General features: G+C 41.4%; 1 protein-coding gene across 2 annotated transcripts; it reads left to right on the top strand.

The window, feature by feature from the left end:
* Nucleotides 1–25,993, top strand: LOC113129215 (disintegrin and metalloproteinase domain-containing protein 10). 2 transcript variants are annotated; one of them, XM_026305082.1, is made up of 15 exons: nt 1–238; nt 1,263–1,410; nt 1,627–1,745; nt 2,078–2,233; nt 8,515–8,600; nt 9,426–9,548; nt 11,543–11,635; nt 11,979–12,147; nt 18,132–18,295; nt 21,595–21,766; nt 21,935–22,079; nt 22,368–22,551; nt 23,512–23,611; nt 23,938–24,158; nt 25,057–25,993. In XM_026305082.1, exons 1-15 carry the CDS (start codon nt 172–174, stop codon nt 25,159–25,161), a joined length of 2,052 nt encoding a protein of 683 aa, XP_026160867.1. In that variant the 5' UTR covers nt 1–171; the 3' UTR covers nt 25,162–25,993. The 2 variants fall into 2 exon arrangements, with proteins under 2 accessions (XP_026160867.1, XP_026160866.1); XM_026305081.1 differs by lacking the exon at nt 1,263–1,410.
* Nucleotides 25,994–26,167: the final 174 nt, after the last annotated feature.

Here is a 26,167-nt window from a genome sequence, read left to right as displayed (position 1 = left end):
AGCGCTGAGTTCTGGCTTGAACTTCCTAACATTCCCACTGCAGTGTGGAGAGATCGCAGGTACGACGCTGAAGAAGAGAGAGATAAAGAGAAAAGAGATGAAAAAGAGACAAAAGTGAGTGAAGGACACGGAAGAAAAAACAGTGAAGAAAGGTGAGGGGAGAAAACACCAATGAGGAGGATCATGGGAGTTCAACAGTTCTGGCTGCTGCTGCTGTTGGCTGACTATCAGATTACAGGTAGTGTGTCTGTCTGTGTGTAACTGAATGAGAAGTCATTTCTCACACTGAAGCCTGGGATTTTTTTCAGTTAACTGGGATTGTTTGTGATTATAGTGTGTGTGTGTGTGTGTGTGTGTGTGTGTGTGTGTATAAATATGCAGTTTTTGGCTGCTGTGGTGGTCTGACCTCTTCTGGGCTGGGACATGTCTAAACCTGTCCTCTCAGGAATGCTGTGAACAGGAGCCCAGACCTCTCTGAGGGTCTAGAAAGAGCGTCTGGCTTACTTAGCACCCATTTATTAAGGGTTTAGGTAAATGTGATTGACTCAGGAGACACAACAGTAAGTGGTAACACCTTGAACAGGAGAGTCCACACCTTTAAGGTTTCCTCAGGTCAGTCAGCACTGAATAGATGACAGATTGGTCACATGGTATAGTTTAGTCGAAAATAGTTTGAGTATAAAATAACAGAAAATTATTGGATTCACTGGTTTACAATGGAGGTACATGTGATAAAACATGTCAACACAGACTATTTGTATTATCTTTGCCCAACAACTAAAACCTGATCTAATGTAGAATAATCATCAGAATAAGTATCTTCAGGGAGGAGCTTATATGTTCCAATCAACTGATCAATGTAAAACTACAAAAGAGTGTATGATCAATGAGATCAATGCATCTTGCAATAATATGTAAGGATCTTGTGAGTATAATAAGGTGACTTCATGATGTGAGGAAGTGATGCAAAGACTTTACTGAAGATCATAAACATGGGCGTCCCTATGATTATTGATCAATATACTTTATTATTATTGAGGCCATAAACTATCCATACAGTAATCTGCTACTATAAATAAAGATTTCTCCAAAACTAAATATGCACTTCCTGCTTCAAACAATAAACTAATGCATTCATAACAGAGACTGGTAGTCAGAAGATGAAAGAAGTGAGACATCTGTCCTCTAACACTGAATAAAAACTCACGTCTGTTTAAAAACCACCTTTAATTGCGTCACTGCAATGGCTCCCCTTTGTTCAGGAGCTGTGAGTGGCATCAGTCCACACATCAAGCATTATGAGGGCTTGTCATATGACAGAGAGGAGCTCCACAGGAAGCATCTGAGAGCCAAGAGAGCCACACAGCTGCATGAATATACACTGCAGCTGGATCTCACAGCCTTTCAAAGGTAAACTCACATTTCTCAAACACAGGCAACTGCTCTCAGAGCATTTATACAACTGACTGTTTGTTTGAGCGAACTCTTTGTATCGGCTGCCAAATCAATAACGTCTTAACACGTCAACATTTGTCTTTGCCTTTTTCTGTAGTGGACGGATTTACATATCTTTCACAACACTACAAAGCTTTGACCACAGCTGTTTGTGTTTTTGCTTTCTTTCAGAACTTTCCGCCTGCGTTTGAGACGACATGCTGCAGCATTTTCCCAAAATTTCATGGTGGTCAGTGAAAATGGTTCCACACCAGCTGACCTCTCCCACCTATATGCAGGAATACTAGAGGGTGGGTATAATAAGGGGATCTAACCCACTGTTATGCTTAAATCAAAGCATTTAATCTGCTAACAACCGCAGCTATTAAAAGCACCTTTTTAAGGCTTGGAGGAACATCTGGACAAAACATCTGGATAAACATGTGTGGCCAAACATTCCTGATTACTGAAATCTGAAGAATTAAGAAAAACTTAATGAACTGAACAGACTAAATCATAGTCAGTTCATCACTTTCTGTTTCCTGCCTCATATCTCTCTCAACTATCTATTTATCTTTCCTTCTCTGCTCTTTTTCCACCAGACTACTCCTGACATGTTGTCTCTCTTGACCTGGTCTTGCAGGTGAAAATGGTTCAGCCTGCCATGGCTCAGTATTAGAGGGTCAGTTCGAGGGAACGATTCATACGGAGAATGGGACTTATCACATAGAGCCAGTCCACAGATACACCAGTAGCCAAACAGATCATCATTCAATAATCTACCATGAGGATGACATGGGTAAGACTATGCTTCTGTTCATCCGTCCATTCATTCTCTGTACTGCTAGGCCAGTTCCAGCTGACATTGCCTGAGAGGTGGGTCCACCCTGGACAGATCACCAGTCTATCACAGGGCCGTGATCTGTCACACACAGAGACCTACAAACCCTCACACTCACGTTAACACCTACAGGCAATTTAGAGTTAGCAGTTACCTTTAGTTAGATGTTTTGGAGAAAACGCCAGGGAAGCCAGATTGAGATGGTTTGGACATGTTCAGAGGAGGGACAGTGAATACATTGGTAAAAGGATGCTGAGGTTAGAGCTGCCAGGAAGGAGGCCTAGAGGAAGACCAAAGAGGAGGTTCTTGGATGTAGTGAAGGAGGACATGAGGATAGTTGGTGTGGGTGAGGAGGATACAGAGGATAGGGTTAAATGGAGGCAGATGATTGGCTGTGGCGACCCCTGAAGGGAGCCGCCCAAAGGAGAAGAAGAAGAAGTTAACTTTACCAGAACCTGCATGTTTTTCTGGAGTACCTGGAGAAAACCCACATACGTAGACCCTGGGAGAACATGCAAACGCCACACAAAGAGCCCAGGGCCAAACAAGATTACTATGATTACAATGCTAACTACTGCAGTCGGCAATAAATGTTGGGTCAGCAAGCATTTTTAAGATGAAGTCATTTCAGATTTTTAAATTTTTTTCCTGGTTATCCGTCCTCCTCCACTCTGCAGGCTAGTAAGTCAAATCTGACCAAATGACACCTCATAACTTCAACTGTTTTTCCTGGCCGTTTGATCATAATGGAAAAATCACTTTAATAAATTCCTTTCTACAGTAGAGCTCCCTCAACAGCTTTGCTGACAGGCTCACAGAAAGACAAACGTCTCCCAAGTTACCAGTCCTCATTGATCTTTCTGGATACAGTATCTACAAAGTCCAGCTCTGGTGCAGTGTTGAGGTTACTAGTTGTCAGTGAACCAGCCGTGCCCTTAATTTGAAGCAAAAGTGGACTTACAATGTAACAGCAGAGACTAGGACTCTGAGGGGGTGTTGGGAGCCTCCCTGGGCACGGGCCAAAAAAAGCATAAGCTGAAGATGGCGTGACTTTTGAAAGAGGAGGAGTAGGAGAAATGGGGGCTAAGGAGAGAAGGAAGATGTGAACGAGGAGGGGGAAGGGGTCCAGATCAGCAGCAGGAAAAAAGTAGTGTGGGGAAAGGATGTGAACTTCTAGAAGGAAAAGGGAGCAGAAAAGCAAAAAGGTTTGAAGGACGTGTAGACATTTCTACAACCATAGATCAAAATTCATTCTTTTTTGGCTGCAAATTATGTCCGATCTGCCAAAATGAGGTTTTTTTTTTGTTTGTTTCTGTGTCTGGTTTCCTGGCTGCAGCAAAACTTTACATTACATAGCATGGCTGCTGACAACATCCTGTTCATTCATAGCCCAGCATATCTGCAGGAAACTGTGAATGGTTTGACACATGATATCTCAATTAACAATCGGTGCGTCCATACAGTGGTAAATTAGGACATTAGGGGCTGACATAATGCGTCTACCTACCCCTGTGGGTATTTCCACTTCCTGTGCTTGTCGCCCAGGACCAACAAAGGTTGTACAGGGAATTTTCTGTTCCCTGCGATGTGGGATGTTGTAAGGTCCATCAGATCTGGGACACAGGACACCATGAGGCTGGCCATTTTACAACAAAGTGTTGGTGTATTGGTATCAAGACACCTGGTCCCAAACATCCATCCATCCATATTTTATACCACTTATCCAGCCCACCAGGAGCCAATCCCATCTAACAGAGTTGGGGTACACCCTGGACAGATCACCAGTCTATCAAACACTCAATCTCACATTCACACTATTAATTTAATGCATTCATTGCACAGGTCAGTGGTGTGCTAAGCGAGAGACAGCGTACTGTACTATCAGGTGATGCTTTATTTCATTATTCAAGCGTAAAAGTCTTCTCATATGTCTATAACATCACTGACCTTTAATCATGTATTTGAGAATGTATACAGAAATTCATAATCACTTTATCATGATCATGTCCAGCCCATATTTACCTGGCTGAGTGTGCAGCACCTACTGTGTTGTTAACATGCTAGTTTAAGTGACCTTCCTTTTCAAGTTCACATCGCTGTGGACGGTGGCTAACTATTAACCTCACCACTTCCTTAAGATAAGTCAGGAGTAATACGCATACTGTAAATATAACAGGAAACATCTTAATGTTTAACTCCTGGGAAATGAATTTCCTTTTCAAACTGAAAAGGATTTTATGGTGACGTATTGCACTGGAGATTTCATTTAGATATCACATATACCCAAATCTGTCAGACCTTCAGTTTAATATTCATAGACAATTCCTTCAAACAGCGATTTCTACATGGCCCCGATTGCAAAACTACATAATACAGAAGTAGAGGATTTGAGAAATATGTCTGTGCAGCGCTGGCTGACCTCTGTGTGTTGCAGAAATGTCTTAAGGTCATCAGTGTTACTGCTAAAGAAGCAATTATCACAGTAGTTGTGTGTACACTGCTCAGAATAATTACCACCTGATGAGTAAACTTCATAATGAAATGAATCTCAATGACAGCATGATCCCATGACTTATTCCAAACATAATCACAGCATCGTACAGTGTGGAGGCAGCTTCAGTTCTCTTGGGGAGGATACGTGTCGATGAGATATTTGGACTGCATGAAGCAGAAAACCTCCCAGCAGTTGAGTGAATCATGTTTTTAATAAGAATATTTTTCATAGAGAAAATATTTTCTTTCTAGTTTTGTGCTGATCTGACAGTAAATTGTAACCGTCGAGAAGCTCAATATGTACCTGGGATTCACTTTCTCCACTTATTCAAACAGCAAAGGAGTGAAACAGGAGTTAGACGCACTGACAAACCAAGACAAAGAGAGAGGTCTGGAAATAATTCTGTGGGTCAACAGTCGGCATTTAGGCCTCCACATTTATCTCCACCCCCACAGTCCACCCCCACTCATGCCACGTATAGAGCAAACCTCAGGTTTCTGATTGGCTGGAGGACGTTCATGGGATGGTGTGATCCAATCACACACCATCTGTCACTAAAACCACCATATCTGATCCAGGAAGATGTTTTTTTACAGCGAAGTGTTTCATCTGCATGTACACTTGTATTTCTATGCTTATGAGGACACCTATTGAAATAATCCATTCCTTAGCCCATTACCCTGAGTTTAACCATGTCAACAAAATGTCTAGACCCAACACTTCAGCTAACCCTAGTTTCTAAACTTAACTCTAAAGTCGTAACTCTCAAACAGCCATTTTGAAGTGTCTCAGAAAATAAGAACCAGCCAAAATGTCCGTACTCCCATGGTATAAAATACAAACTTGTCTCACACACACACACACACACACACACTTCATATTACACTTTACACTGGCTAACTGGCAAAACACTTACCACTACTGCAAACAACATGTGAAAGTGATTATTATATCACGTGATTCTACTGTAACATTTGGAATTTAAAGCCATTTTGTTCTAGATTAGTTTACCTTGGAATAGTTTGTTTAATTTACATTGGTCCACATAGTTGATGAACAATCCCAGTGAAACTTTTCCAGCAGTGTACTTTAGCCCAGCTGACACTGGGCAGGGTACACCCTGGACAGAGACTCACATTCACACCTACAGGCAATTTAAAGTCACCAATTAGACCCAACCTGCATGTTTTTGGACTTTGAGAGGAAGCTGGAGCACCTGGACAAAACCCATTCAGACACATGTAGAACAAGCTAATTCCACACAGAAAGGCCCAACATTTGAACAGGATTCAAACCTGAAACCTTCATGCTGGGAGGCAACAGTGCTATCAACCACACTGCTGTGCCACCCTTCATGTTACATTTTCACGAATTACTAGCACCGACAAAGTGCACAAAAACCTGCAGGCAGGCTTTGATAACAAAGCCAGTCAGTCAGTGTGGGTCCAACAGATTTGATTTACAGTAATATCCTAAGAACTCAAAGTATCTGCAGTGGTGATGCTTCAGCCTCCAGCTGGGATGAAGGAGGCAAACTGTTAGTGAGAAACAACAGCTAATAATCGATAATAATCACAAACAATGTCACCACCAACGGTGAACCTCCATCACCCCCAGATATTCCTCTATGAGGCCTGCACCAACTGCAGAATATTTATACAAAAATATACAAAAACAAGATAAAATCTACATAAAACTAAGATCAACCAGCACAGTGTATATAAACAGTGTTGTTTGTAAATATACTTAAATATTTACAACCGGTTGCATTTAAACTTAAAATACTTCAACAACTTGATCTGGACTGTTGGGACCTCTCGGAAATTAACATTAGGTATAATAATGATTGACCTTTAAAAGGTTAAAATGTCAGTATAACCATAAAGTTTGGCTCACCTGGAACACGTGCACAGGCTTGCTCACAGGATGAGGAAGAAAACCTGTGCACCTCTGACCTTTAAAGACCGGGTCACATGACATGATCACATGACCATTTCGACCCTTGCCATGTAGATTTCACACAGTCCCTGAACATAAATCTGATACACTATTTTGCAATGGCTTCTTGCATTTTGTGGCTTTAGCGGTACAACATGCTGGTCCTGTTCATGCAAATCTGATGCCTCCCTTGACTGCAACCATTTCATTATTGCATCAGTCTGAATGAGGCAAATGTCCCAGAGCTGTTGCAAACTGCAGACAATGATGTTGTTTTAATGAAACAAAAAAAAAAAAAATTAGCTATCACAGCATTATTCCCAGATGCCCCATGGCCCCAATACAAGAACACTGCACTGACTTCCTGCCCATGTTGCTTGACTAAAGCAACTAATCAGGGATTTCGGTAACAGGTCCAGGCACTTCACCTTTATGACAGAGCACTGCGGACAAAGCAGGTGGAGATAAACAGGAAGTGAAAATAGTGAACAGGCAGTGATCAGCAACTGGCAGCCACGAAAATCAGGCAAAAAGGCAAAGTCAAAAAACAAACAGGAGGTCAAAATTAGGCAGCTGGTTTGGCAAAACAGGCAAAGGAAGTTAACAGGGGAATAAGGCACGGGTGAGCAGTTGGGCAAGAATGAGAGGCTGCCTATAGTCTATGAGATTCAAAATTTCTGACAACACCTTGTCACTTCTGTTTACCTGAACAGGTTCTTGAACCCTTGACCCTATTTAATAGGGTAACATTTCAACTGCTACCACTTGTATCTCTGTTTTAAGGATAAACTCAAAAATGAGGAGGCAATTGAAAATGAGAGGTAGGCATGAAAAATAGGAAACGGGATTAGGCCTAATGAGCCAAGTTTAACTGATTTCTCTACCCACTGAATTTGAATTGTGCAATGTGAGATATACAATACATGAAGAGAGTTAAGATTTTCAGGATGTTTTTTGGTTGATGAGCTGAAGTCCACAGTCTGCCTTAATGCAAAATGCCAAAACGCTTTAGGTTTGTGAAATGTTTGTCCCCTAATAATACTAATTGGTGTCATTTGTTTGTTTTTGACAAAAGAAAGTCACTGTACAATAAATCTGGAGTGAGTATAGTACAGGTAACAAGAATTATACAGTTAAATAGATAACATTAATCTAAAATCCTAAAAACTATATTTAGCATCTATGAAATTAGGATTATTTTCTTCTAGAGTCATATGGTAACAAATTTGACCTTATGCATCTGTTAAAAAACACAGATATCCAACAATTTTTACTCTGTTTCAAACTGAGAGACTTAATATGTTTATAAGTCTTTGCAATTTTAAACACACAGTCTCTTCATTGATTGTATTTTGTGGTGAACATCCATTGTGCAAAGAGCGTCCTGTCTGATAATGGCTTCATTTGCCGAATATTTCCCATAATTTAATGTAAGCATTAGGCTGCTTCTTCAAATTCTAGGTCCCATTAAGTCTTGTTCAGGAACTTAGTAGCGATATTATCTGTCCTTCCTGACGGGCTCCTGTCCAGCTCTTGACTCATTCAGTAATTCGTCCCCGAATATTGCCCCTAGTTAAACACATACAAGTCAACACATTTACAATAATCAATTCAACACAAACAAGTAAGTGCAAACATGCTTCACATCACAGGTGTGTTTGTTTGTCAGTACATCTTACATAACGTCCTGTTCTCTCCATTAGGTGAACATAGGCAGGACGAACAAAACCGTGTGTTTTATTTTTGTCCTATTGTGTTTGTCACCTTATGTGCATGTATCTGAGGCTCTGTGTTTTTGTTTATTTAGTCTTGCCATCCATAGGATCTGGCCCTGAGGGATTCTGTGCTGCAGAACATCTAAACGTTCTTGCCCAAAGACTCAGCTCTGATGTGGTAGGACAGTCCAGACATCACCTCAATGAACACACACAACCACCCTCACATACACACAGTTTCTTTTTATGTCCTCACACTTTCCTCCCCTCCAATTAGCTCCTTACAAATGTGCCTGACTCATCTGAGCCTAATTTATGAGGGCATGCTTTACTTTTATTTAGCTAGAAAATTACATGTATTTAAAGACACTAACAACACATCATATGCAAGATAAAATCAATATAGCATAAGGACAAGAACACTGACAAGAAAACTGTTTCTTTAGCTCCTGCAGATCCAAACCTACGAGATGACCTTGACTGTGTTGTAGAGAAATTATAAAAACAGGTTTAACAGAACAAACATCTGCCGGATCTATTTAGGTAATTTCCCCCTGGGGGTGTCCTATTTATTGTTAACCTTTGACCAAGGTGGTGCTGTGAATGTCCATTGTCAACAATAGATGTCTAGAGATTGGTATGGATCCATTTTTAACAATATGCCTACCGGCAAAGATCATTTCCACTGTTCGGTAATGAAATTGTTTAAACAGATGTTGTTCCCAGTGGAGCATTCAAGTTGTACAAGTTGTGTTCCTGTTGCTACATGTCCCCACTCCCACAGGGACACCACCACCAGCACTGTGCCAACATTTGCCTTTAGATGGACTGTATGTTTTAATCTAATTTTCCACCTGCATGAAAAGAACAAATTGTTTTCTAATTCTAGGAAGAGATTCAAGTATTTTCTGGTATTTCAGGCTGTATCACACCTCAGATCTTCCTCCCATCAGATTGTTCCCCTCTGTCTTCCCTCTCCACATCCCTGCATTTTCGTCCACAGGAGGCACCAGAGAGCCGATCCAGGAAGACAGTCGATGAGTCAAAGACCTGCTGCCTGCTCCACCTCCATGTTGATCACCTTTACTACAAGAGGTTCAAGTCTGTGGAAGCTGTTGTGGCTCAGGTGACAGGACAGTAGTTTATATGTGGACAAAATAACACATTTTCTTAAAGATTTGACCTTTCATCATTATTGGTTCTACCTGAAGTCAACAGGGTCACAAAAATATTTTAGCTAAAAACATCTGATTCTGATTCTTTGACCTAGTTCTCTTGATGAGTGTCTGTGAGTGACACACTGGATGTTTCAGTCCTCAGCAAACATAACCTAAACATAAACCGAGCATTTCTAGTGTAGTGAAACATCCTGCAGGAGCATCAAAACTCAACAGGATTTCCTCAGCAGGTGGCTGGACAAGTGTCTTTATAAACAAGTAAAAACATGTCACTAATGTTAGATTAGTTAACTTGTTTCTATATACATTATGTGTCGTTTGGCAACAGATCAGTATTTTTTTTCTTGTTTTTCTTGCTGTTTTCTCCAATATAGTGTCCAGCATCTTTTGATTCACCAGAAGAAAACACTATTTTTAGTGGTGTAGTACCACAGACTCTCATTAAAAATACTAAATAAAGTACCAAACTGTTCAGGGGTGAGAGAGGAGGTTAAGATCTGTCTCGCTGACCGAAAACCTGGTGGCACATTGTGTGCAGACATTTGGACAAATAAGACTGTGTGCCAGGTGGAAAGGCCTTTAACTGAAGAAGAACCACCGCCTCCCCCTGTTGTTCACCTGTGGTCCAGTATTTACTTTCAGTATGAAGCAACAGCTATAGAACATCCATTGTCAAGGCCCAGCTTGTAGATGGATGGAGAGATGGTAGAGATTTTACACCAAATCACAAAGACACAACTTGATTGCAGATTTAATGACCTCAGTCTGGTAGTCAGTGCCCTCTGTTAACACTGAAACCAAAATGTCACATGTCTAAACCCCTTTGTCCTGCGTTCTTGACCTTTGAACAAATCGGAGCAGCAAAATTACTGCAGCAATTTGACTCAGGAGGGGCCAGTGTCTTCAAATGTAATAGTTCAGTTTTTATAGTGAATGTACAGAGTCAAACTTGATGAAAAACATTAATTTTTTGAGCAGTTTCTTGTTTAAACTGAGCATAACTTAGCTTATTTGTAATGGCAGACTGGGTTAAAGGCTTCCTGCCTGCTGGCTTATTGCACTGTATTGCCTCAATAAGCAACATAAGAGTCACTAAAGTGTCTGTCTGCGTTTGTGATTGAAGCATCTGTCTGAACAAAGCTGCTGTCGCTGGGGTCACATGAGGTCCTAGACTTTGGATATACAGAGAATCCAGTGTCACATTATTATAATTACCTTTCCTCTAAATTAAAATCAGTAAACAATGTTTATTAATGCATCCCACATCTTTCATGGAATGATAAAAGCACAGATTTTTAATGTTACCTAATTATTTTTGATTTATACTCTCACTGAGCATCTGGTTCAGAAACAAGGTGCATGTTTATGTGTCACTTTTTAATTACACTCTCAGTGGTCAGAGTGAGGTCAGTTAATAAGTAAGTATGTCTGTCCTTAGCTTTTTTCTGCGGCTCTTTTCCTGCTGTCTATCTTCTCATGGCCCCTCGTGACTCTCAAATTCTTTCCACAACACATTTGTTGTTGTGTTTGGATGCCTGCCAGACCTTTGTCACATGGGGTGAGAAAATATAGTGTAAGTGATGCTGTGATGTGATCTTGGAGTGTAAATAGATCAAATGCTGGCATCAACCACTGCTGGCCTGGCATGTGCCTCTGAACTTGCGATGTGTCATGCACCTTGCAAATAACCCCGACAGCTTAACCCATTACATGTCGTGGCGTTTTCATGAATCCAAAACACGGTCAAAGATGATGTTTTATTGCTGCATGGGGCACAATATGAGGGTTAGTCCAAAGATACTTAAGGATAAAACAGTGACTCTGCTTTGTGTCAGGCATTATATTGGTGTGCCATCCAGTTTCAGCCATACAGTGCCAGGAGATGATATTGACGACATACTGTATTAGACCTTTTTCTCAAAATCACCCATATTTGCCCAAGGTTGCCTCCTACATGCGAGGTGTGAATGACATCTACGACAAGGCGGACTTCGATGGCATCAAGCTGATCAACTTCAAAGTCAAATCCCTCAGTGTAAGATCCTTCTGCACTCAAACAACAACATGACTGTTCCAAACAAACTTCAGGTGCATGTCACAGATAAGTCCTGACTGCTACACACTCAGTTCCCTAATGCACAAACATGTGATAACCTCCATGTTAAAACGATTGGAGATTGCGGGGAAGGAGCCTTTGATCAAGATAAGTGGATTAATCCACTGGTCTCATGTTGTGCTTGTACGTCCTCTTCTACCAGTGAGGATAAAACTAATTCTCTAGAATAATTCTCAGGGTGTGTATGGAAGCGTTTGCATCCTTATAGTGCGCTCCTTCACAGATGTTAGACTCTACCACGTGTCTCTCTTTCTCACTCCAGATAATGACAGAGGAGGATAAAAATGATCCTCTGTATCCTCTGTACATCGGGCCTGAGAAACTGTTGAGTATCTACTCGGAAAACAACTGGGGCAACTTCTGTCTTTCCTACCTGCTCACCAACAGAGACTACAGCGGAGTGCTGGGGCTCGCCTGGGAGGGCAAGGCCGGTGAGTCGCTGTGTCACATGTGTACACAAATCACATGGGTTTCTCAACACTGGGTTTCTTTGGTTCTGAGTTGTCACACATCTGAAAGATTTGCATCTGAGAAAAACAATGTACTTGTCCCCTGTGACCTTTGTATTAATAAATTATAGCTTAACTTGAACACTAGGAAAAACACATCGAACAGCAGGTTGAGAAAGGACAAGTTCTTTCTTATTTAAATGCATGACATCTTGTTATACCACTTTATTTTAAATACGTCAGTATAGTGATAGTATATACAGTGGGTACGGAAAGTATTCAGACCCCTTTAAATTTTTCACTCTTTGTGTCATTGCAGCCATTTGCCAAAATCAAAAAAGTTCATTTTATTTCTCATTAATGTACACTCAGCACCCCATCTTGACAGAAAAAAAACAGAAATGTAGAAATTTTTTGCAAATTTATTAAAAAAGAAAAACTGAAATATCACATGGTCATAAGTATTCAGACCCTTTGCAGTGACACTCATATTTAACTCACATGCTGTCCATTTCTTCTGATCCTCCTTGAGATGGTTCTGCTCCTTCATTGGAGTCCAGCTGTGTTTAATTAAACTGATTGGACTTGATTAGGAAAGGCACACACCTGTCTATATAAGACCTTACAGCTCACAGTGCATGTCAGAGCAAATGAGAATCATGAGGTCGAAGGAACTGCCCAAGGAGCTCAGAGACAGAATTGTGGCAAGGCACAGATCTGGCCAAGGTTACAAAAGAAATTCTGCAGCACTCAAGGTTCCTAAGAGCACAGTGGCCTCCATAATCCTCAAATGGAAAAAGTTTGGGACGACCAGAACTCTTCCTAGACCTGGCCGTCCAGCCAAACTGAGAGATCGTGGGAGAAGAGCCTTGGTGAGAGAGGTAAAGAAGAACCCAAAGATCACTGTGGCTGAGCTCCAGAGATGCAGTAGGGAGATGGGAGAAAGTTCCACAAAGTCAACTATCACTGCAGCCCTCCACCAGTCGGGGCTTTATGGCAGAGTGGCCCGACGGAAGCCTCTCCTCAGTGCAAGACACATGAAAGCCTGCACAGAGTTTGCCAAAAACACATGAAGGACTCCCAGACTATGAGAAATAAGATTCTCTGGTCTGATGAGACCAAGATTGAACTTTTTGGCGTTAATTCTAAGCGGTATGTGTGGAGAAAACCAGGCACTGCTCATCACCTGCCCAATACAATCCCTACAGTGAAACATGGTGGTGGGAGCATCATGTTGTGGGGGTGTTTTTCAGCTGCAGGGACAGGACGACTGGTTGCAATTGAAGGAAAGATGAATGCGGCCAAGTACAGAGATATCCTGGAAGAAAACCTCTTCCAGAGTGCTCAGGACCTCAGACTGGGCTGAAGGTTCACCTTTCAACAGGACAATGACCCTAAGCACACAGCTAAAATAACAAAGGAGTGGCTTCGGAACAACTCTGTGACCGTTCTTGACTGGCCCAGCCAGAGCCCTGACCTAAACCCAATTGAGCATCTCTGGAGAGACCTGAAAATGGCTGTCCACCAACGTTCACCATCCAACCTGACAGAACTGGAGAGGATCTGCAAGGAAGAATGGCAGAGGATCCCCAAATCCAGGTGTGAAAAACTTGTTGCATCATTCCCAAGAAGACTCATGGCTGTACTAGCTCAAAAGGGTGCTTCTACTCAATACTGAGCACAGGGTCTGAATACTTATGACCATGTGATATTTCAGTTTTTCTTTTTTAATAAATTTGCAAAAATTTCTACATTTCTGTTTTTTTCTGTCAAGATGGGGTGCTGAGTGTACATTAATGAGAAATAAAATGAACTTTTTTGATTTTGGCAAATGGCTGCAATGACACAAAGAGTGAAAAATTTAAAGGGGTCTGAATACTTTCCGTACCCACTGTATATGTAATACCTGAAAGCTTGTAAACATATGGCAGGCTAAACGGAGCTAAACGGAAACCACATGATATGCAATAACATTGTTTAGTGTAGTGTCATTGTTGGGTTGGAGGAACTCAGACATGTATGTGCCAGTGGTTATGGTAAGGGGTTCGCGTGACATTGTCTCATACGCAGCTTGTGATTGGCTAAGCTGGGGGGTGTGGAAGCAGACCACCATAATAACATGTGATTAGACGCTCACACACACACACACACACACACACACACCTCCCAGACCCCTTAGTGAGGATTGGTGGCTGCATTCCTCAACATGGTCGCCATAGTAATGTCTCCTATAGGGAACACACACACAGGCGCAAAGTGGATTTGTGGTGGCAGTGACAGTCTCACGTGACGGCCCTGCAGTAAGAGCAGATTGTGGCTAATGTCTGACCTCCACAAACAGATACGGTCCAAGCTCAGTTCCTCCGTAACACACTAACTGAAGGCCTCTCTGGTCCTGTCTCACCACAGGACCAGAGCTCAAAGACTCTGATGCTGCTACAGTTACAGCAGGGTGCAGCCTACACACACACACACACACACACACACACACACACACACACACAATACCTTCTCCAAGTTGTGTGTTCATATATCACAGACGGTTGAAGAGCAGCTTATTTTCCACACACTGTGTTTTGTTGAGGAACAAAGCACCAGTGAAATGCTGGTTTAGACATAACCTTTTGTCACTCACTGTTCTAGATGTGTGACACCTGCACTATAAATTTTCAGGGAGTGTTAGTGCTACAAAAAGGTGTGTGCATATTTGCACTAGACTTTTTTTTAGATGATAGAACACCCTGTCCCCATGTGCTGGACACATGGTTAAGGCACATATGACATAATGCACCGTCCTAATCGATTCAGGCTGTGGACGTTTTTTTGCACGTCAAGCCCCCAGTAAGGTTAACCACCAGGAAGATTTCAAATAACCACCAGTCTATTATATAACTCAACAGTAAGTGGCATCTCTATGGGGTGCAGTTTTAGGATGAACAATATTATATATGTTATATTATATTGATAACAAAACTTATTATTATTATTAGTAGTGTTTCCCAATCTCTCTCTTGTTTTTCCTGGTTTACATTTGCTTTTGTTTTCAGTTCTAAGCTATTTGTTTAAATATTGTCATTAAGGTGAGTAGTTATTTGACATCTGCCTCATGAATTCTCCTTTTCTATCCGACCTGTGATACATTCCAGACAGATTACGTCTTTTGTTTTCAGCAGGTCAGATTAGTCTAACAATACAGTGAAAATGTCCCGTTCAAACTTGCAGTGAAGGTCATTTAACTCTAGAGACAAAGAGAGCAGGAGCTGGAAGTCAACAGATGCACTTTCTTTATTTACAGTACTGTCGATTTCTGAGAACTTTGGTGTTGGTGCCAAGACTGTTTTTGTTGTTAAAGGTGCTTTTCAGGAAACTCCAACTCCCCCTGTGTGTTTATCTAAGGAAAGACTGCCCCTTTACTATTGTTTGTTTGTTCACATTAAATCATGTGAAAGTGTTTTTTAATGTGTGTGTGCTAAATGAGGAAAGCCTCAGTCTGTGCATAATTATCTACGATACTGATACAGTAGGAGCAAATGAATTTTTAAAATGTGTTTATGCTTTTGTTTCTGCTTGTGTGAGCCACTGATGAAAAGTGTTAGATACTCTGGACTGTGTTTATCCAACAGATATTAGTGGGAGATCTTTCTTTACAACTGTGTTCTGTGGAGAAGAAGGGAGCTCCTCTCTGCCTGTGCTGCCAAAAAGCACAGTACAACTGCCAAACACTCTTTCTAGGAAACCCAAGTACTTGAATAGCCCAATAGGGGGCTATTTCAAGCACAAAGAAAGGAATTTTGGACATATTCCTCCAGAAATCATTATGAAAACATCTTTGTGAGCATCAAACCACTATTTTCTTTGGCTTTAGCAGTGGGAAGAATTATTAACATTTAGTTATATTTTCTCTTAGCTTTTGCCTAAAACCAAAAAAAGTCAGTTCATTCTGTTGAGGGCAAATATGGGATATTAAAAACCAAGTGGTTAGACAGTCCCAGGTTACTGGATTGTCAGTGATGGCCTTGAAGATAGTGTGACCGTTTTGCCTTTGTTCCAAACCTCTACAGCACTCTCATTGTTTCTACCACACCAGAGATAGGAGGCACTTTTGTTTATGTTTTTCAACCTCTAACTGTCCCTCACAGTTCCTGGACGTCACACTCACGCCCGCTGTGTAACAAAAACATGGGAGATCCAGATGCCTGTGAATGGTTCCCACAGTACTCACTGACCTGGGGAACTCATATTTCTCTGACACAAGCGCTGAATATCGTACAAGCCTCTCCCCCAAAACAGCGGTACTTCTGACTGCACATTGTGTGACAGGTGTTACATAAATTTCCTGTGACTTCATGGGGCTTGTCGGGACCTCCAACCTGAACCATACATGGGCACAAATACAGGGAACCAATGAAGGGACAGACTGGACACGTGGAAAATGGCTCTCACTCTGGCTGATGGAAAAATTGGTGGTGACAATGAGCGCTGAGAAAATGGTGCTGTAGAATAAGAACCATAGACTATTTTTAAATTTGTTAGTTCAGTTTAGTTCTTTTTAACGTCTTACAAGAGAACATTTTTTTCCCAACAAAACAACATAAAATCACAAACATGACAACGTATCTCAATAAAAGTGCTAATATTATACATGAACAGCGAAGATGATTACTAAAAGCAAAGAAGGAGCATCAAGAAACATGCTAAGGCTCTTTGCAGTATAATGAGCTGGAGTTAAGTGCTCTTAGTCCAGATGCATGAAAACATGAACCTGCTGAACCTAATTGTTGTATAAGTTTTGTTGTTCCAGAGGGCAGGATGTCAAATCCATTACAGGAGAGTGAAGGCTGCTGAGCACCAAGCATTTTACTCGCAGGGCAATAGTCACTTTTGGACCAAGCAGTTCCAGGGAACCAGTTCTGGGAACGACCCCACTGAGGAACAGACCCAAGAACTACAGACCTTAAGCACCTTTTTTTGTTTAATCCCAGACTTCAGTGTCAGTACTTCAGGAGTCGTACATTTACGTTGATTCATCAAACACAAACTTAAACAATCCACCATTGACCCCAATCAACATTTTTAAAAGTTAATCAATTAGTCCCTAGAACTGATTAGTTTGAAAGCACCTATTGTCCTGTATGTTCTGCATGGCAGTGAGAAATGTTGCAAATTTAAAAAATAGAAAGACAGTCCTGAATGAAAAAGAGAAACTACCTCACTCTGATCCACAACCAATTTCAACAAAAGTCCATATCAGAGGTCCTCAACCAGACCATGACTGGTTTGTCATGGCCGTCTGGTTGGCCAGCTGAAGGATTATGGCACAGCCTAGCCATCCATCCATGTGAATGTGGCCAGCTGTTTCAGATTGCGAGAAGGGCTGCCAGGGACTTCACTTAAACCCAAAGGCAAGGAGACCAGTGGAGACCAAACAGCTCCATAAAGCTCTGATGTGAAACAGGAGCTCAACAAATCTCCTTGTCTGTCTGCCCCCCATGACCTGGGGCCTCACAGTTTTTGCAGTAGCAGTGACGCACAAAACTGGACTAGTCATCCATGTACAGTGACAAATAACAAAAGAGAGTATGACAGCAGCAGTAATAGTACACACAAAACGACGCATATGACAATGATGATGCCAAAGACCAGAAAAACATGCAGTAAATACGAAACGTAACTTCAGTTTTAAAATTAAGAACTGTATAAGGATTACACACAAACAATACCTAGAAAACATTTCAATTTATAGCAAAAAATGTCCAGAAACGATCAGCACATATTTCAGCCGTGAGCAAAAGAAGAACTTTGAAATTTCTGTGTGGGGCACCTTGGCATCTGTAACCACTCAACGCTATTTCCAGATGACTCAATGCCAAACTGAAAATGAAGAACAGTTGGAACTACTCCTTTCCCACACAAGTATTGATCGAGAGTCAAATCAATTCTGTAAATATAGTCTCTATGTTCTTCAGGTAACTGGGGAGGAATATGTTCAAAGTACACTACCCTGCGTAATGGCCAGAACTCCACCCTGAACACGGGTCTAGTCACAATTCAAAACTACGGACAGTTCCTGCCTCCTCGACACATCCAGCTAACCTTCGCCCACGAGCTCGGTCACAGCCTCGGATCTCCGGTGAGTCGCCCTCCTTCACGCACGTTACCATCGCTGCATCCCATAACATGCACTTGATGTATGCAATTTTATAAATACAAGCAATTGCGCTAAGTGAAGATGTGAAGCTATCTTTTATTCAAATCATTCCTACAGCACAATCCATGCACGTTATTTGTAAATACAACAGCCTAAAAATTGCTGCTTCTCACACAGAGAATAATGGAACAGCTCTGGGTGAAAATAACAGCAACCATAGTTACTTCACTAGACTTTGCATCCTACATTCATATATTTTGGATGTAACATAACAAAATTCTTATGACAATACACCAGCTACTGACAAAAACCTGCCAGCTGCAGATGTGTTTCAGCACAGCACAAGCAGAGTTTGATTTATGGTGACCTATCCCTTTAGTTTAACATCAACAGCTGTTTTCTAGACATACCACTAGGACTGTGACAGCATGTGTTAAAGACAAACTTTGTGTAGGCCTTAGGTGCTGCTGCAGGCCTTTTCACAACAGACATAAGAACTTTACACAACAGTATGTTCACGGGTCTAAATAATAACATCAACAATGGATGCACTGCATGTTGTGAGTTTGTTTAATCAGCTGGTTTACTGAGGCACTGGGCCATCATTAATGTTAATAGTAATACCTGTCATTTTCTTCCATCGTATGTCATAAGGTGTATAAGGTCTATTGAGTGCAAATATAATGAAATACATGCCTGTGCTGAGTTTAGTGTAGTATTTCTTTTATCTGTTAAACTTGGCCGGTTTTACCCTGAACTCTTCCCTCCCGGACCCTCAGTGAGCAGGAATTGAAGCACGTTAAGTCTTAAATGAGACTGTATGGGCTGCATACTGAATGATAATTCAACATCACCAATCTGTGATTCAAATTTTAGACTTTCCTCACTTATTCTCACAAGACATTCATGGCTGTTTGTGCAAAACCAGAACAAATTCTCTGTGAATGATTCACTTATGTGGGCATTAGAGCCCCTGGCCTTTATTGGCTGGTTTTTTATACAGACCCTCGGCTCAGCCTCACAGGGTAATCTCAAAAGGGGGGACCGGATCTGAGGAGATCAGGTTTCAGTTATTCTGTGGTCATTTTCACATGCAAGCCCATACAACCTGCTACATTCCTGCCATAGCAACACGCAGCTTAAGTGCATGCACCTCTCTCCATGTGTAACGGCTGCCACCACCTGCAACCTTTCTCCCACAGCTAGAAATGGCAGCAGCGTTTTCACCCTGCCGCCTGTTATTCATACTTTCACAGACCAAAGAGTCCTTTGAGGCATTGCTGAGAAGATTAGTTCCACCATATAAGAGCCTGCAGGCTTTTCTTAACCTCAACTACTGTAGGTTCTCAAGCTGCAGCCTGGTGCACTGGCCCCTGTGACAGGCATGTCTCATTGGTTTAGCCAGACAGCCTGGAAGAAGCTTTTAGATTTTAACTAACATTTTTAGATATCAATCAAGAGGATAAATGTTTATCATTTTTGGTTAGAGAAATAATCATTTTCCAAAGGCCAACTTGATGCCTTCTGTCCAAAACCCAAAGATGGTCAGTTTACTATAGTCTGACAAATAAAAGCATCACAATACAATCATCTCAAGGCACTTTACAAAACAGTGGAGAGGAAAAACAACATGCAGCTAAACATGCGGCTAAAGCTGGTCAGTTTGGGGAGGGGTCCAGAGAAAGACCAACATTGTTTTGGCAAAGTTACACACCGACCCAATATTAATTTTAGTGACCTCCTGAGGTGATCAGGTGTCACATGAATAATAAACTTACAACGTTTACGATTAACTTCAGTCAGCAACTTCAGATGTGACTCGATGTGGCTAACAGGCCCTGAGCTTGGTGGCTCCACACCTGCTAACATGGCTAGGCTAGCTGGCTTTTGCTCGAATGTGCAGAGTTTCCAATTTAGTGATTCCCACCCCCAAAGCTCCCAGAACCTTACACTTATTACATGCAACATTATCACTAAAGGAGTCAGAGGAAAAACTAAACATGTGGCAAACCGAGCAGGAGAGAGAGAGATGGAGAAGCCATGCTACTAGCTAGCTAGCTAAGCTAACTGGTAAGCTAACGAGCGCTAAGTCTTTAAATAGCAAGAAATACTGGTCAAAATAGAACGGTACTTGACTAGTACTGGAATATGTGGCGGCTAATTAGTTGTTCGGAGACTTTAGTTAGTTTTAGGTGAGTTATATTAAAGCTAATCTGTTACTAATCCGTAAACGAGCTGTACAGACCGCACTGCACAACCGGAAGTGAATTCGTTTACCCAGAAAACTGCGTCACAGGGTCACCAGACTGGACCCACATTAGATTTATAGAAGTCCCAGGCGAACTGGTTTTTCCCAGCTCCCCAAAAGTTTAATATAACCAACATTTGTCATTTGTCTTAATGGGTTGACAGCATCTGTAAAACCAGCACAGGTGCTTAAGAGCTAAACAGAAACGCCAGGAAATCTGCAACTGCAGTCCTCATACCCCTTTTCTTACTACCTTCCAATCTTTGTTGTCATTATCATTGCAGGAGTAAGTCTGGCAAAGTGCAGGCTTTTGAGCTCAGATAGCTTTAAATGGCATAATTCAAAGTTTCTGTATAAATGCAGAAGCATATGCTGAGCTGTGGCACAGTGTCTTGCCACATGCAGAGCCGTAGGTATTAACAAATACAATAACACTATAAAATTTGTGCCCATTACAGCCATCAAAAACATGAACAGATGCAACAACACCCACATCAAAACATGTTCTCTCTGCATGTGTCTGTGTTTCATGTTGAGTGTAAACATTGGTGTCTTATTTTAACAGGGAATTTGACATTCAGAGAGAAAATGGAAAATGTCCCAGAATGTTTCACGTCTGAGTAAAGCAGGAGGAGCTCTCTCTTCTGCCCTCGCTGTCCCACATGTGGAACATGACATTCCTCTGCTGTTTCAGGGCCATCGGATTACACTCAAATCTTTTGACTGCTGAAAGGAAACATTTATGATTTGAAACTATAACAAAGATAATTTAAAAATGACAAGTACAATCTTCTGTGTGGTGGCCTATAACAAACGTCTGAGACCAGCAATAAAGTTTGTACCCAATCTATGATCAGGATGAAAACAAGCTGTTCAGCATGGGTTAGATCATTTGTTCCCCCGGCTGTTTTTGTCTGCAGCTGAGTCTGAGTACTCCAAAGGGAAGTGTCCAAATAACTGCTTCCAGCCTCCACTTATTCTGTGTCAGGATGAAAAACATCCACTGAATATTAATTTCCACTACTTTTGTTAGCATGATGAGGGATCAAACTGCGGAGATCTTGGATCTAGAGGAGGTGACGGCAGGTACCTGATGTTCCCTCACGCCACAGACGAGGTGCGTGAAAACAATGAAAAATTCTCCCCATGCAGCATTAAAGCCATCAGCAAGATCCTCAAGCTGAAGAAGGACGTCTGCTTCGTGGGTAAGAAAGGAAAGATCACACACAGTTGTCATCAGCATGTTTGCCTGCTGTTGGGGCCAAATGTTTAGACTGTGCATTAGTCAGTGTAAATAACTAGAATCTGTCTTGACACATGTGTATATGTGTGTGTAGTTACTTGTGTGTGTTTGTTTGCTCTGTTTTGGTCAGCCAGTGATCAGCCCATCTGTGGAAACCAGATGGTAGAGGAAGAAGAGGAGTGTGATGTAGGTCACAACGACAAAGACCTCTGCTGCTACAGCGCTAAAGAAACTGTAGGAGTCCAGTGTCGCCTCAAGTCTGGTAAAGTCTGCAGGTACTGCATGCATAAATACACAGTACTCAGACACATACATAATCAAAGTAAGTGATAAGATGCTGCATCAGTATTCAGACTTCAAACTGTTCGACAGAATTTGGTTTAAAATCCACTTCACCTTTTTACTGTTTTAGCTGTAGCAGCATCTGAACTATTTTGTTAATGTCAGATCTTCTCTGTTTAATGTCAGTGTGTGCCTGTTTAGTATATATATATTAATGGGCATTTCATGTATATCTGTCCGTTCTAATATGTATGATGTCTTTTCACTCATTCATCCGTCAGTCCGAGTCAGGGAGTGTGCTGCAGTCAGGACTGTGAGTTCAAGCCAGTGGGTCAGAGGTGTCACGAGGAGACAGACTGTGAGAGGGAAAGTGTGTGTTCAGGCCTCTCCCCGCTCTGCCCAGAGCCGAGCGCCAAGGAAAACCTCACCGTCTGCAGTCAGGGCACACGTGTCTGCCTGAATGGGGTGAGGGAGGCACATCCACGGCACCACACTGTGCCTCAACACAATTTTTGCCCAACAACAATGGAAAGTGTGCAAATGTCCTGCAATGTTGCAAAGCTGGTTGGAAAGTACAAACTCTTAGTTACGTTCAGAGTTCTTTCATGACCTTGAAATTACCCTAGATGACAAAATGGTCTTGAAGTAATAGCCATTGAGTGACAGATGTTCAGGATCTAGTATGAAGTGAATAGATATCAATGGAAAATTCGGCTGAACAGTAGGAAAATATATTTAAAAATCTAACCTGTATTTGTTGGTTGCAGTACAGTTTGTTTGGAATATTTGTTCCTGTGCATGTATCAGCTAACATGAAGCTGAAAAAATCTTCTCGATTCTATCAGATGATTTACCGTTTAACAAGCACCTCACGATCTTTGAGGAATTCATTCCAGCTGTGAATATTGCGTCATCATTTGTTCAAGATACATTGCTCTCAACGGCAAGTGTGCTAACCTCTACCGACCTCTGATCTGGGAGAATGGAAACTAATAACTGTAAAGGCTTATGTGGTGATATGGGATTGTCAGAACACAAGAAAAAAGCTCCAGAAATGAAGGTGGAGGTTTGGTGATTGGGTCAAGATTGATCGTAGTGTCAGCTGACTGACTCTCTCATTGTTTTCTTTGCTTGAATCATTTGATTCAATTTCAATTGAAAACAGAAAGACATGTTTCTTTCTACAAATAAACACAGACTCAAAGCCAAAGGTTCTTCAAAACAGTCACTTTTGTTTGAAATTAATGTGTAAACATTCAATGTGCAAAATGAAATTTCTGTGATCTATTTTGCATAAATTGCATAAACATTGTGTCACTCAAATCAGAAATAAACAGAGACATAAGGAAAACATATTAGTCAGTGATTACTCAGCCTTTTCTGCTTATTCTCATTTTCTGTCCTTCATCCTGGGTCTCTCTGCAGGTCTGTGCTGAATCTGTGTGTTTGAAGCACAACCTGGAGCAATGCGACTGTCCAGGGGACTCCCTGAAGGAGAAATGCCACATGTGCTGTCAGCAGCCTGGTAACCACTGGGCCATGTGTCCTCTACCACTGAGGAATGTGATTGTGTCCCATCAAATTAACTTGTGCCAATTTATACAGAGGTTACACTGGTGCTTTACTGTTTTCCAATAGGCAATCTCATAAACAAGAGATGCCATCTGATGTGATGGTCATGTATTTGGAACAACATAGGCTGCTTTGTAAATCATAGTATAACTTAAAGATAATGCATATTTTAAATTACAACAAGTGGTGTTTTTGTTTGCAGAAGAATGATGTCACTGGCTTTAAATAGTTTACAATATCACATGGATTCTGATAACATTTTTCCCTTATCTACGACAGATAAGCCTGAGACATGTGCCAGCACCACTTCCTCCGTGCTCTCTCGTCACTTTCAGAGAAAAGCGTTGCCTCTGGTAGGTGGGGCTCCCTGTTCTGAGAATCGAGGATACTGCGACAAATTCCACGTGTGTCGCCTCCTGGATGCAGACGGACCCATCGCCAGACTGAAGAACTCCTTTCTCCATTTGGATGAATTTGATGACGTAGCAGAGTGGATGAAGGTAAAGGTCCATCCATCCATCCATCATCTATACCTGCTTATTCCTATTTAGGGTCACGGGGATCTGCTGGAGCCTATCCCAGCTCTCTTTGGGTGAAAGGCAGGGGTACACCCTGGACAGGTCATGAAGGTAAAGGTTTCCCATGAATAGTTTGATAGTATAATCAACATACATCAGATAATGGAGGACGTCTGCTAAAGCGTCACATATTCTGACCAACAGCTTATGAATGCTAAACAGTTTGCTGACTTTTTGAGGAGCATGTTCCTGTATTGTTTGTATCTGGTGCACCTGCGAGGGAGAAATAAGCCAATAATCACATTCAACTTGTTTGAACACAGTGTGCATGTAAGCAAATCTACATGATGCCCCTATAGCTGAGGATGCTGTCTCTGTTAAAGATGCAACAGATGTTAGACTGAGGTCACATCCTCAGCTCGGCACAGTGTGTGTGTGTGTGTGTGAGTGTGTGTGTGTGTGTGTGTGCTAAACTCCCCGTTGTGACTTTTAGCCGTCTTCAATATTTCAGTCCTAGTTGCCTTTGAGGTTCAGTTTCTTATGACAGCGTGAAGAATCAGGAATGCCCATTTGAGTTGGAAAGCACCTAATGGCATCTGTTTCACTGGTGACAGAAATGACCCCTCACTTCAGGAAGCTCTGTGTTCATTGTTGAGCATACTGTGCATACTGTTATTCACTGTGACTCTGTTATCCCTAAAAACTGCAAATTAGTGAAGGAAGCACTGATGTTAACTAGAGTGAAACTGCAGAAACCTTTGTTTCAATGTCAAAGTCATCCAGTCAACAGAAACTCAAATTGGCATGATTTCTGTTTTGCTCACTAAAACCATAAAGCAAAGACAAAACTTGTGCAGTATTCTTCATTTATTCTCTGCAGGCTCATTGGTGGGCAATCCTCCTGGCTATCCTGACTTTATCTGGAGTAATGGGCTGCACCGTCTGCCTCTGCAGCCGCACCCTGGACACCAGTGACCTGGAGTAACCTCTGCCTTTCGATCCATGTGTCCTCTGGGAATGCAACTAATTTTATAACAGTAAACTGGTTTAAATTCATTTATCAGACATGTCAAAGTAACTCTGAGAAAATTTTTTCCACATTTCAAACATTGTGGGATGTGCAGATGACGTGAAGACAAACCTGCTCACCATCTCTCATTGTTTCATTAACTGATACCCGTCTGCATCATTATGTATTTGTCATTTTGTTCCCTTGTGTTCATATTTCAACATTTCGACCGTGTTCGCCCAATGAGAGGGGCCACACGCTGACTGAAGCACTGTGATTCAAAGCTGTCTGTCCCTTAAAGGACTGATGGGACTTGCCCTTGTTTTGACCTGCTGTGTCTTTTTTTTGTGGTGTAAATAAATCAGTGTGGTACTACTACTGAAACCAATATTTTCCTTGAGAAGTTCCTTTTCATGCAAGTTTATGTTTTTAGTTTGCAAAACTATACGTTTCTTTGGGGCCCTTTATTTTGCAGATGTCTATGCATTCTTACTGTCTCCATGGTCCTATCTGAAAAACTGCTCATGGTCCAAAGAGATAAATTTGTCACATATTTCAAAAAACAAAGATAATACTGCTATACTTGTACAGACTTCACAGGATTGATGAACTTTTACTTATAATGTAGATCACTGTGCTCAGTTTGACTGAGGTGAAAAATCTGACCACTATTTTCACTTTTATTTATATCATGTTTGGTGACAAAAAGTTGGCTTTGTGTTTGACACAAGTACTTGGTCTTTTCTATCTCTTGGGTCACCTTGACAGCCAAATGCAATGGCGTCAAAACTGCAAGGACACAAAGAAATACCAGAGCGTATTTGGGTAATTTAACAATTCTTACTATGTCAAAAACAGATATGAGTTGAACTGTTCAGACATTTGTATAAATATACAATTTAATGCTAATAAATATCCTTGAGCTAAATATGAGTGATGGACTGTTCAATGACCAATATTTATTATAGTTTCTCTTTCACAA

Source organism: Mastacembelus armatus, chromosome 4 (genome assembly GCF_900324485.2).
Source record: "Mastacembelus armatus chromosome 4, fMasArm1.2, whole genome shotgun sequence".
NCBI classification, from domain to species: Eukaryota; Metazoa; Chordata; class Actinopteri; order Synbranchiformes; family Mastacembelidae; genus Mastacembelus; species Mastacembelus armatus.
Note: the sequence above shows the minus strand (reverse complement) of the source record. Positions and strands in the feature narration are given on the sequence as shown.